The sequence below is a fragment of the Capricornis sumatraensis genome, chromosome 7 (assembly GCF_032405125.1).
Source record: "Capricornis sumatraensis isolate serow.1 chromosome 7, serow.2, whole genome shotgun sequence".
NCBI classification, from domain to species: domain Eukaryota; kingdom Metazoa; phylum Chordata; class Mammalia; order Artiodactyla; family Bovidae; genus Capricornis; species Capricornis sumatraensis.
Window position 1 is genome coordinate 26947842 of NC_091075.1, and position 13744 is coordinate 26961585.

Here is a 13744-nt window from a genome sequence, read left to right on the forward strand (position 1 = left end):
TCTAGATTAGTGATCACATCATCATGATTATCTTGGTTGTGAAGATCTTTTTTGTACAGTTCTTCCATGTATTCTTGCCACCTCTTCTTAATATCTTCTGATTCTGTTAAGTCCATAGCATTTCTGTCCTTTATCGAGCCCATCTTTGCATGAAATGTTCCCTTGGTATCTCTAATTTTCTTGAAGAGATCTCTAGTCTTTCCCATTCTGTTGTTTGCCTCTATTTCTTTGCATTGATCACTGAAGAAGGCTTTCTTATCTCATCTTGCTATTCTTTGGGACTCTGCATTCAGATGCTTATAACTTTCCTTTTCTCCTTTGCTTTACGCCTCTCTTCTTTTCACAGCTATGATCATAGTTACTACTTAATTCCAAAAATTACTATGTGATCAAATGAAATAACCTGTATCAGACAAATAGGAGAGTCTAATCTCCCTTCCCTTTATTTTTTATTTTTTTAATTTTATTTTTACTTTATTTTACTTTACAATACTGTATTGGTTTTGCCACTGACTGACCAAAAGGTAGATATCAAAACACTGAATTTCTATACCTTGATCAGAAGACTTTAAGTAGCTAATCTTCAAGCTGTAACTGGATGTTTACATTAATATTAATGATACAGTCTAGTATTGATTAAACCCCTGATGACTACTCATTCTTTCTTCATAATTAGGAACTAGCACCAAAAACATCATGGAGACCAAGTTGAGTACTACAGAAGCAACAGTGATGAGTCAATCACTTTCAAGTGCTGTTTCCACATCACAAAGCTCTGACTCCAAGAGTAAGTACAAGAATCTGTGCTGAAATGTTCAGTTCAGTTGCTCAGTCATGTCTGACTCTTTGTGACTCCATGAACACAACACACCAGGCCTCCCTGTCCATCACCAACCCACAGAGTCCACCCAAACCCACGTCCATTGAGTCAGTGATCCCATCCAACCATCTCATCCTCTGCCCTCCCCTTCTCCTCCTGCCCTCAATCTTTCCCAGCATCAGGGTCTTTTCCAATGAGTCAGCTCTTCACATCAAGTGGCCAAAGTACAGGAGTTTCAGCTTCAACATCAGTCCTTCCAATGAACACCCAGGACTGATCTCCTTTAGGATGAACTGGTTGGATCTCCATGCAGTCCAAGGGACTCTCAAGAGTCTTCTCTAACACCACAGTTCAAAAGCATCAATTCTCCAGCTCTCACATCCATACATGACTACTGGAAAAACCATAGCCTTGACTAGACGGACCTTTGTGGACAAAGTAATGTCTCTGTTTTTTAATATGCTATCTATGTTGGTCATAACTTTCCTTCCAAGGAGTAAACGTCTCTTAATTTAATGGCTGCAATCACCATCTGCAGTGATTTTGGAGCCTAAAAAAATAAAGTCTGCCACTGTTTCCACTTGTTTCCCCATCTATTTGCCATGAAGTGATTGGATTGGATGCCATGATCTTAGTTTTCTGAATGTTGAGCTTTAAGTCAACTTTTTCACTGAAATGTTAAACTAGTATATTGGATAGAACAAAACTCAGAAAGTTCTCCAGCCCACACTTACAAAAGAAGCTTGTCTCACTTATATTCTCCCCTTGTTGTCATTGCTGTTGTTTAGTTGCTAAGTGGTGTCCAACTCTTTTGTGACCCCATGGACTGTGGCCAATCAGGTTCCTCTCTCCATGGGATTTCCCAGGCAAGAATACTGGAGAAGTTTGCCATTTCCTTCTTCAGGGAATAATCCTGACCTAGGGATCAGACCCACATCTGTTACACTGGCAGGCGGGTTCCTTACCACTGAGCCACCAGGAAAGCCTGTGTTCTCTCCTAATCTCTACAAATAGGACAATGATTTGGCAACTTTGCTTTGTATAGTGACACTCTATCCCTCCATAGCTACAAATAAGTGGATGCCAACGAGGATCAGTTCAAGCCTGAGTGATAATCTATGATATCACCTACACAAAAAGGTAAGACTGGCCAAAGCATCAGACAACTTTGATGAAACAGGAAAAAAATTAGAAAGGAACAACTGATTCAAGAAGTTAGGAAGACTGAAAAGACCTAAAACAATTTACGATTCTGCATTAAAAATTTAAATAAAGAAAGTTCCAAGCAGAATGGCAAAAATTCTGAATTTTATAAAAATATTCTCAGAAGTAATACTAATTTTTATCAAACTCTTTTGTGACATAAGGGAAACTTTGCACAAATAATTATCTAAGGCCAGTATTACCATAACACCAAAAATAGAAAAGAATGAAAAGAAAATGCAAACAAAATTATAGACCAATATCCTTCATGAACATAGACACAATACAATATTAGAAAAAATCAGTAACATATGAAAAGAGATAAAAACATGAACAAATAGGATTCACTTAGGAATGCAAAGTTGGTTTAAGATTGAAAATCAAGTAATGTAATATACCATTTTAGTAGAATCAACAAATGCATAAAAAGCATTTGACGAACTAAGGTTCCCACTCAATTAAAACTCTCGATTAATTAGAAATAAGTAAAACTTCCTCAAACTGATCAAGGATATCCATGAAAAATATACGGTAAATATTTTACTTAATAATGAAAGACTGAATACTTTTCTCTTAAAATCTGAAACACAACAAAGATGTCTACTCTCACCAGTACTATTCAAAATTATAACTGGAGGTTCTTTATACTACATTAAGATTATAAATAGATAGAGATAGAAACTTTCATCCAGATTGGAAAGGAAGAAATAAAAGTGTTTTTCTCAGCAAACTACATCATTATCTATATAGAAAACCTGAAGATTTCACAATAAATCTACCGGAACTAATAAAGAATATTCTATACCATTCATACTATATTCTATACCACAGGAAATAATTCCATTCATAGTAACTTCAGAAAGAATAAAATATTTAAGAGTAAATTTAACAATAGAAATGCAATATTTGTACGCTAGACTAGAAAACACTTCTCTGAGAAATTAAATATCTGAATGGAAAAACTTCTGAGCTGGTGAACATGTGAACATTTGTTCACAGGAGAGGACATGGAAGCATCACGTCCTTTCCCCATACCTTGCCCTGTGCCTCTTTCATCTGCCTGTTCCTGAAGGATAGCCTTTTATAATTAGTGTTCTAATGAGGTAACTGAAAGTGAATCATCAAGAAAGATTGTTTCCATCAGTAGGGCTAGTGGATACCAGAATTAGCAACTTAGCATATCTGATTCCTTGCCCTGTGTTCTTTTCTTTATTCCATGCTGCTAGCTCCTTAGGTTTTTTGTCATAGGTCAGATAGTCACATGAGCAGAACTGAACTAAGGAAGGCTAGTCAGTGATACCTAGCACATCATCTGGAGGGGCTCTAGTGGGTTCTTGCTTGCTAAGTCACTTCAGTTGTGTCCGACTCTGTGTGACCCCATAGACGGCAGCCCACTCTCTAAAATGGACATATGATGGGATCAGTTTCCAGGCAAGGGAGCAAAAGGACTAAGGGACCCCCAAAACCTGATCACAATCTCTGGATATTCACACTGTGGAGTCTGGCATCAGAGCACATCTGGGGAGCATGGCATATATGAGCCAGCAGGCCAGACACAGCAGGACAGGGAGGGAAAGGCAACTTGTGTGCTTTTAATGTGATGCACACATGATTTAAATAATTCATTTATTTTAGCATTATGTGAAAAGATCACTTGTTAGTTTTCGTGATTTAGACAAGCCCACTAAGCATCAAAATAGAAAATTTTTCATTAGTACAATTACATCTGGTGCTTGAGCAAAGACATCAGATTGTGAAACATTACTGCCAGTGTGGAAGTGCTAATGAGATGGAAAAGTGGCGTCATTTTGATTCTGACTTTAGCCACACAAATCCATTTCCAGGGTTCAAAAGAAAGAAGAAATTGCGGTGAGGGTGTGTAAAATGTGATTTCAGTTGCTGCTGTATGTTTAAAAATTTTTAAAAGCTCGTGATATGTGTTTTGAACATTTTCTTGTTTTATACCGTAATAATCTACCATCTGGAGAAGGCAGTGGCACCCCACTCCAGTACTCTTGCCTGGAGAATCCCAGGGACAGGGGAGCCTGGTGAGCTGCAGTCCATGGGGACCCTAAGAGTCAGACACGACTGAGCGACTTCACTTTTCACTTTTCACTTTCATACACTGGAGAAGGAAATAGCAACCCACTCCAGTGTTCTTGCCTGGAGAATCCCAGGGACAGGGGAGCCTGGTGAGCTGCCATCTATAGGGTCGCACAGAGTCAGACATGACTGAAGCAACTTAGCAGCAGCAGCAATCTACCATCAAATTTCAAAACAAATATATTTATTTCTAAGTATATAACCGTCAACAAAGACAGAAATAGAAAATAATTAAATACAAACAGAAGACACTTTACCTAACCATATGTGAATTGTTAATAAAGCACACAAAAAGATGCAAAAAGAATCCAAGTTCTTGGATTAATTGCACACCCTCCCCAGAAGAGTGAATAAAGAGCGGGAGAGAAAAGAAAAACACTGAAAAGAAACCCTGAAATTCACTTGATGAGTTTGTTTTATTGAAATGAATATATTAGCTCTAAATACTAGGTACAAGTGAAAAAACAGATAAATGTGTTCTCAAGGTGAAAAGGGGAGATACAGAATGGGGGAAGGAAAGTTAAACACTACACTATCAGATTGAAACTTAAGGCATCAGCATAAATTCATGATTAAAATACAAATATGTATGTAAAATTGCAAAGAATATAAAAGAAATAGACATTACATGTTCATAGTTTAGAAGACTTGATGTTTTAAGATGACAGTTCTTCTCAAGTTGATCAGTAACTGATAAAATAGTCAAAGCAATTCCTATTAGAATACCAGAAAGTTTTTTTTTCCTAGAAATTGATAAGCAAATCCTAAAATATATATGGGCTTCCCTAATAGCCCAGTTGGTAGAGAATCTGTCTGCAATACAGGAGACCCCAGTTTGATTCCTGGGTTGGGAAGATCCACTGGAGAAAGGATAGGCTGCCCACTTCAGTATTCTTGGGCTTCCCTTGTGGCTCAGCTGGTAAAGAGTCAGCCTGCAATGTGGGAGACCTGGGTTCGATCCCTGGGTTGGAAAGATCCCCTGGAGAAGGGAAAGGCTACCCACTCCAGTATTCTGGCCTAGAGAATTCTGTGAACTGTATAGTCCATGGGGTCGCAAAGAGTCGGACACAACTGAGCAACTTTCACCTTCACTTTCAAAATATATATGGAAATGAAAGTGACCTAGAATAGCCAAAACACTTTTGAAAAAGAACAATGTTGGAAGACTCAACCACCCCCAACTTCAAAACTTACTCTAAAGCTATAATAATCAAAACAGGATATGGAGTTAATGAGTGTTAAGAGTAGCGTTATTAATAACTGTCGAATGCTGAAACAACTCAAATGTCCGTTAATTGGTGAAATAGAATATCTCCTTGGATTTTCCATTTGAAATGCATTTGGAATGTTCCAAAACATGGGATATCCATAAAAGACAATACCATTCAACAGTGTGAAGATACAAAATACTGATGCATGCTGTAACAGCATGAATCTCAAATACATTATGCAGTGAAAGAAGCCTTTCACAAAATCCAACATATACAATTCCATTTCTATGAAATATCCAGGATATTTTTTATAGGGACAGAAACCATATACATGGTTGCCTACACCCAGGGACCAGCCTGGGGACTGACTGCAGAAAGGCTCAAGAAAGTTTTTTATATTGAAGAAAATTTTCTCAAACTGGATTATAGTGATGGTTCAATGACTCTATAAATTTACAAAATATTATTGGGTTATATACTTACAATGAGTGGATTAAGTGGTGAGTTTTCAGATAAATATTCATTTAAGAACAAAAAGAAAATGTTGACCTAAGCCAATCAAATTTCCTTCTTGGGTAATCTGAACTGAGCTAGAAAACCCAAACAAACCAAGAACCAGGGGGGGACTAGAGTAGCGCAGGGTTAGTAGAGAATCTGAGATGGCCATGGTGATTTGTGCACTTGCCTCTGGCTTCAGGAGGCTTGAGATGGCAGAGTCAGTAGAAAAGGCTACTGACTATAGAGAGACTCTATGGGGAAATGGAGAGATCTCATGAGCAACATTAAGTTGTTCAAGAGACATGGAAAAAGTAGCAGGACCTGGAGATCTTCTGATTCCTGACAGATGTTTAGTTGCAGTCCACACATATCTCCACAAGTACTTCCCTTATTCTGGCCTCTGTGATTTGAAGTAATCTGTGTGTTTAGTCAAAATATCCTGACTAGAAAAGCTACTAATCACCCATAAGAGCCTTATCAAATCCCGCTCATTTTACATACTGGATGCATTTTTGGCATACCCAGAGTCCTTAGATGGAGAAGGGAATGGCTACCCACTCCAGTATCCTTGCCTGGAGAATCCCCATGGACAGAGGAGCCTGGGGGGCCACAGTCCATGCAGTAGCAAAGAGTTGGCCACTACTGAGCAACTGAGCACATAGTCCTTCAAAAGACTTCGCTGCAGGTGACTCAGTCTCCAAGTCTCTTCTTAGGAGACCTCTAAGATACAAGGAGATGGCAAGTGGGCACTGTGGACATTCAGGGCTCACTCTGGTCTAGAAGCATGTTGGTAACATCCATTTCCCTCTTCTATTGTAATCATCTTAGACATGACATGAAGAAGGCTATTTAGGAGAAGTCTGATTCCAACCATAATTATAAACTAATAATTGTATATAATTAGTCACCATGTAGAGAAATTTGAAGAGGAGGGTCATTTTTCCTTCATAACAAGAACATTTCTCTGTGGCAGTGTTTTGGGTTCTGATAAGCAGAATTTATATTGTAGACAACATATGTCTGAAAAGTACCTTTGGCAAACCAAAACCTCATGCATTTTATAATACAAGTGCCCCAATAAAAGTGAACTATGCATTTGCCAAATGTGTAACAGATGATGCTTCGTCTCCCTCCTAAGCATATGAGCAGTGGGTGCTTGAATAGTGACCTTCAGATAAAGGCACTGTGGGGACATTATCTCAAATTCAGGCTTGATTTTAGAGTGGAGAGGAGCTAGTGAGGTCTGTTGACAGGGAAAGAGAGCCTATTGCTTTCTCCTTCTGGTGGATTCTGACTTAGCTAAGGAGAGTATGTGTAACAAGATTATAGGCAGGAGACACTGAGATGGGCAAATACCAGTACCTAATTCTACTAAGGCAACTGTGTGGGTAAAATGAAAGTGAAACTGTTAGTCACTCAGTCATGTCCAACTCTTTGTGACCCCATGGACTGTAACCCGAAAAGCTGCTCTGTGGAATTCTCCAGGCAAGAAGACTAGAGTGGGTTGCCATTCTCTTCTCCAGGGGATCTTCCCAATCCTGGGATTGAACCCAGGTCTCCCGCATTGCTGGCAGATTCTCTACTGTCTGAGGCACCAGGGAAGCTTCAAGTGTGTGGGTAAAAATACTTCTAAACAATTTGCTGTGTCAGAGCCTCTGCTACCACAGAATATATAATACTATAGACTTGAACTCTGAAGGGAAAATCTGACTTTTGTTAATTAAAAATAAGTAACATTTATAAAGTGTTAGACTTTATTTTCGGGGGCTCCAAAATCACTGCAGATGGTGACTGCAGCCATGAAATTAAAAGACGCTTACTCCTTGGAAGAAAAGTTATGGCCAACCTAGATAGCATATTCAAAAGCAGAGACATTACTTTGCCAACAAACATCCATCTAGTCAAGGCTATGGTTTTTCATGTATGGATGTGAGAGTTGGACTGTGAAGAAGGCTGAGCACCAAAGAATTGATGCTTTTGAACTGTGGTGTTGGAGAAGACTCTTGAGAGTCCCTTGGACTGCAAGGAGATCCAACCAGTTCATTCTAAAGGAGATGAACCCTGGGTGTTCTTTGGAAGGAATGATGCTAAAGCTGAAACTCCAGTACTTTGGCCACCTCATGAGAAGAGCTGACTCATTGGAAAAGACTCTGATGCTGGGAGGGATTGGGGGCAGGAGGAGAAGGGGACGACAGAGGATGAGATGGCTGGATGGCATCACAGACTCGATGGACGTGAGTTTGAGTGAACTCCAGGAGACGGTGATGGACAGGGAGGCCTGGTGTGCTGTGATTCATGGGGTCACAAAGAGTTGGACATGACTGAGCAACTGAACTGAACTGAACATGTATAAGAAATTAGTAGGTTATTTAATCAGGGTTAATAACATTTATATGTAACAAATAATTTATCATGTATGTTTCCCTTTTGCATAATCTATCCTAGTTTAGTATAGAGCTTGTTTTTTAATACAAAAAGCATATATAATTGTATAAAGATCAAGTAACCACTTCAGATATACTACTGGTTGAACGTGAGAATGGCTTCTGCACAAGCCTGTACTTTTCGAGGCACCACACCCTTCTTAAAAGAAATGGTCACTCCAATTATGCCAAGAGGAAGCTGGTTTATTGTTTACTAACAATGATTCTGAAATCAGATAAAGAAAGTGAAAGTGTTAGAACACTTACTCATGTTTGACTCTTTGCGAACCCATGGACTGCAGCCCACCAGGCTTCTTTGTCCATGGAATTCTCCAGGCAAGAATACTGGAGTGGATAGACATTTCCTTCTCCAGGTGATCTTCCCGACCCTGGGATTGAACCCTGATCTCCCACATTGCAGGCAGACACTTTACCAACTGACCCACCAGGGAAGCCCTTGAAATCAAATGGCTGAGATTCAAATAATCACACAACCATTTATTTGGACTTTGGCCTTTGGTAAGCTATTTAACTTCTCTGTGCCTTTGTTTCCTCATCTGTAAAATAGTTGTAATGACTACTCTTTTACAGAATTCTTGTGAAGATTAAAAGAGATAAAATAATATGAAGCTTAAAACAGTGTCTGAAAAGAAAGCAAGACATTTTAGCTATTAATATTATTTTGTTAATGATAATCCTTACAAAAGCCAAGCAAAGATGGTATTTATGGTATCAGTTTCACAAATAAGGAAACAGGTTCAGAAAGATTAAATGACTCACCCAATGTTAAATTAAAAGATGTAATTCAAACCCTGTTTTTCTTGCCTCAAACTCCATAAATATCGATATACCACACTTTCTCTCATTACAACCATTTCACATAAAGTATCCAAAGGAATTAGAAAGCAAGTAGCTTTTAATTGAGTGCATCATATGCTTGACAAACAGAAGTTCAATCAGTATAACACTGACCAACTGACTGAATATAAACCTGGGATTCTCACCAGAAACCTGGGATTCTCACCAGGGTGGTTCTCATGCTGTTGCCAACCGTGCCAGATTTATTCCTGACCGTGTGATTTGTGCAACCTGTCTTCCTCATCTGTATGGTCATTCCTTCTTCCCCTTGTCCTTCCTCCAACTGATTATTAAAATTCTCCACAACCATAAAGAGCCTCTACAAAATATCACCTCAGTATTTCCCACAACTTAATGAGGTTACCAGATATATGTACCATCTGCACTATTATTCATTTAGTACTTTAAGTGGATGCAGTTTTTAATTCTTAAATTTGTTTGAAAAGGAAACCATCATGAATAAAAAACCAGTTTGAATCGGCATAAGCAGAAGCTAGAAAGTTGCTGTAATGTAAGCAAAATAAAATAAAATTCTAGCTAGATTTTGTTGCTTGCCAAAGGCTCTGAGTTTTAGCCTTGCTTAATAAATAAATCAAATACTTACCTGGCAGGGGAGATACTGGGATGATGAAGGTGATTTTCACCCCACAGCATGGCTTATCTATCACACTCTGATGTGCTGACCCCTGCAATTTCCACAAAACTTGACTGTATAATTTGTGGTCTTGGGGGACTGGATTTGCACTTCTCCCTGTGAGGTGGAAAAAAAGATAAGTACATTCTAGGTATTAATGATGTATTTGCATCAAATTGAAATTTTGAAACTTCTTCATTGAAATAAACTCACAAAAAAATGGAAAATAATTACTTTCTCACTGAGTGTTTCAATCTGATTTAATGCCACTTTCCAGTATAGAATCTCTCATATAATGCTATGCATCTCATGCTTTGGAAAAGTCTAATTTCTCTGATCACTCAGGCTCATTATTTCTTTTGTGAATGGCACAATTTATCTATGACATTTATCAGGGAACTTAATTGCAATGTTTCTTACATGCTATTTAATTAGTTTGTATCATTTCATGTGGGCAGATAAAAGAGGAATTCTCAGGATAACAAAGTCTTAGTCACACATCACAGTTTATCCAAACCAGAACTAATCTTTCGTACGATGACTCAGTCAATGCTTTGTTGGGGGGATGGGGGATGGTATGTATGAGGGTGAATGAGAAGGGAAATTTTAATTGGTCATAGTAAATTATTTTTAAGCAAATCAGTAAAGAATTATATATGAGAATAACTATTTTTTTTCCTGGGCCTTTTAATGATAAGTCATGTTCTGTAGGTAATTATATACAGCTATATATAGCTGGAAATACAATGGCTTTTGTAAGATAATATTTAGCAAAGTTACTTGTATTATTGCTTAAGCTTTCTATCTTAAAAGCTGATAGTTTAAGCAAAGTTTCAGTTCAGTTCAGTTCAGCCGCTCAGCCATGTCCAACTCTTTGCGACCCCATGAATCGCACCACACCAGGCCTCTCTGTCCATCACCAGCTCCCAGAGTTCACTCAGATTCACGTCCATTGAGTCAGTGATGCCATCCAGCCATCTCATCCTCTGTCGTCCCCTTCTCCTCCTGCCCCCAGTCCCTCCCAGCATCAGAGTCTTTTCCAATGAGTCAACTCTGTGCATGAGGTGGCCAAAGTACTGGAGTTTCAGCTTCAGCATCATTCTCATTAGTTATCTCTTTTATACCCTAGTAGTGTGTATATACCTACCATACAGCACAGGGAACTCTACCCAGTGCTCTGTGGTGACCTAAATGGGAAGGAAATCCAGGAAAGAAGGGATATTGTACACATATAGCTGATTCACTTTGCTATACAGCAGACACAAACACAGCATTGTATAGCAACTATACTCCAATAAAACTTAATAAACAAATTAAAATGAGCAGAGAAGTTGTAGACTAGTAGAAAATATTTTTAAAGAATGCACACATCTAAAGTTTAGTTTGGGATTAAATTGTAGATAAGTTTAGCATTTCAAAGTTCATTTGCATTTCATAAGACTTCAGTTTCAAACTGAACTCAACTTCAAGCTTCAGTTTCAAACTCAACCAAGAGATTTAAGTTGCCAAACACCCTGATTAAGGATTTGGTCTTTACTCACCAACTAAATTTAAGACTAGGTTAACAGAATGCACTACACTCATTTCTATTTAACTTTCACTTACTCAGCAGATAAAGAATCTGCCTATAATGCAGGAGACATGGGAGACGCAGGTTTGATCCCTGGGTCAGGAAGGTCCGCTGGAAGAGGAAATGGCAACCCACTCCAGTATTCTTGCCTGGGAAACCCCACGGACAGAGGAGCCGTGCAGGCTACAGTCCAGAAAGGTCGCAAAGAGTCGAACACGACTGAATGACTAAGCACACCTGCTTCCTCTCCAGATCAGAATTTGGCCTTTTCTTAAAGCATATTTGCATTATGAAACTTAAAACACACACACACGAATAATTACAAATACCTTCACTTTTCATTAGTTTCCACAACTTTAGTCATATTCCATAGCATTCATCTCTATTAAGATTGTATATTTCCAAAACTGAGTCGGAATTTGAAAATGAAATGCCGTATGAAGACGTTTTATTATCTTCAAAATAATACATCCTTGATTTCAGAATTAAAAGGTATATATTTCCCAGTACTGATTATTTAAGATTTACAGAATTTCCTTCTCAGAAAAACAATATATTCATTTATATAAAAATATCTGGACCTCTGAAGACTCAAGAAAAGGGTTTTGAATTGCTTTTTTGTTTTCACTATTCCACTACTTTTTAAGGCATAGTCATTTTTATTTTATGTAATATGTCCCTGAGAAATCATTATGCACTTTTGAAGGATGAAAAAAATGCAAAAAGGAATAGTCAGGAGGCTTTGTCTGATATGAGTTTAAAATTGTTCATTCTCAGTAAAGTCTATCAGCAAGAAAGATTATGACCTTATATTAAAAGCAGGAGGAACAAAGGTTTTGATTTCATTTATATTCTAATTCTCTGGCATCTGATAAATATTTTAACTGCATCCTCCAAGTACAGCATTATGCCATGTACAAAATTATTTTAACTAGTTATGAAAAGTAGAAATTAATTACATAAGCTTTCCACTCAGAACAGTTTAGTGGGAAAAAAGAGCTGTCTCTTAGTAAAAGAAGATGGACCTTAGAACCAACGGACCTGAATTATAATCACAGTCCTCCCTTTGAGAACATAGTTTCACTTCTTTCAATTATTATTTGCAGATCTGCAAAATGAAAATAATAACATCCTTCTCATAAACATCAATGATGAAAATATAGAACTGATCTGAAGAGTTGCTTCAAAAATAGTAGCTATCATTATCCAACTAGCAATTTTTAATAACACATTCATTTTGCCTTAAAAACTGCTAGTTGGATAATGATAGCTACTATTTTTTATTTTTATTATTATTATCAATTATTTTATATTATTATTTGTTCATTCCCTATGTTTTTAGCAGAGACCTAGTATGGATAGTAGATGCTGAAATTATGACTCTGAGTAAAATAAGAAATCTCTGTCCTCCTGGACTTACATTCTAACAGAAAACAAAGCCATTTTAAAAATCACTGGAGTGATAAAATGTTGAGCAAACAAAGCATCATGGTGAGCTGAGGTGGAGGGAAATGAGAAGATAGCTTTCAATAAGGTGGTTGGAGAAGACTTCTCTGAGTGGTGACACCTGAACAGAGTCATGAAGGGTGAGAAGGAGCCAGTGTAGGCCTGAGAGGACAGCCCAGATGCTTAGGGCAGGCAAGCAGGCTGTCTGAGGCAAGGGATGCCTGGGACATTTATCTACCATGGAGAGGCCACGCAGGCTGAGACAGCTGGAGTGAACTGAGGAGCAAGGCAGGAGCCATATCCTACGGAGAGTCGCTAGCTGTAGTGAGGAGAGGAATAAGGCACCACTGGACTAATGAAATGTAAATTAGAAAAAAACTTTTTCTAGGTGGCTATTACACATACTAACGAGAGAGATATAGGTGCTAGATGAACAGTAGTCAACTGAATGGTGAGGCGTAGGTGGAATATATTTAGAAGCTAGGGCTGATGAGGTGAGAAAAAAAAATGAATCAAGAAAAAAAAAGAAGAAGAAAGGCCACTACTTCTTGGTTCATGCACTTGCGAGGCAATGGTACCATCAGTTCAGTTCAGATCAGTCGCTCAGTCGTGTCCAACTCTTTGCGACCCCATGAATCGCAGCATGCCAGGCCTCCCTGTCCATCACCAACTCCCGGAGTTCATTCAAACTCAACGTCCATCGAGTCAGTGATATCATCCAGCCATCTCATCCTCTGTCGTCCCCTTCTCCTCCTGCCCCCAATCCCTCCCAGCATCAGAGTCTTTTCCAATGAGTCAACTCTGCATGAAGTGGCCAAAGTACTGGAGTCTCAGCTTCAGCATCATTCCCTCCAAAGAACACCCAGGACCAATCTCCTTTAGAATGGACTGGTTGCATCTCCCTGCAGTCCATGGGACTCTCAAGAGTCTTTCATACTTTCGTTCAAAAAAGTGAAAGGGGAGCTGTGTTTGAGGACA

At 38.5% G+C, this 13744-nt stretch overlaps 1 protein-coding gene across 4 annotated transcripts in view; it reads left to right on the forward strand.

The window, feature by feature from the left end:
- EMCN (endomucin) overlaps nucleotides 1–13744 on the forward strand; it is a 128060-nt gene that overhangs the window by 69964 nt on the left and 44352 nt on the right. For all 4 annotated transcript variants that reach the window (XM_068975434.1, XM_068975436.1, XM_068975435.1 and 1 more), the window contains exon 3: nucleotides 677–787. In XM_068975434.1, the coding sequence (XP_068831535.1) occupies nucleotides 677–787 (111 nt within the window). The remainder of the gene's footprint in view (nucleotides 1–676; nucleotides 788–13744) is intronic.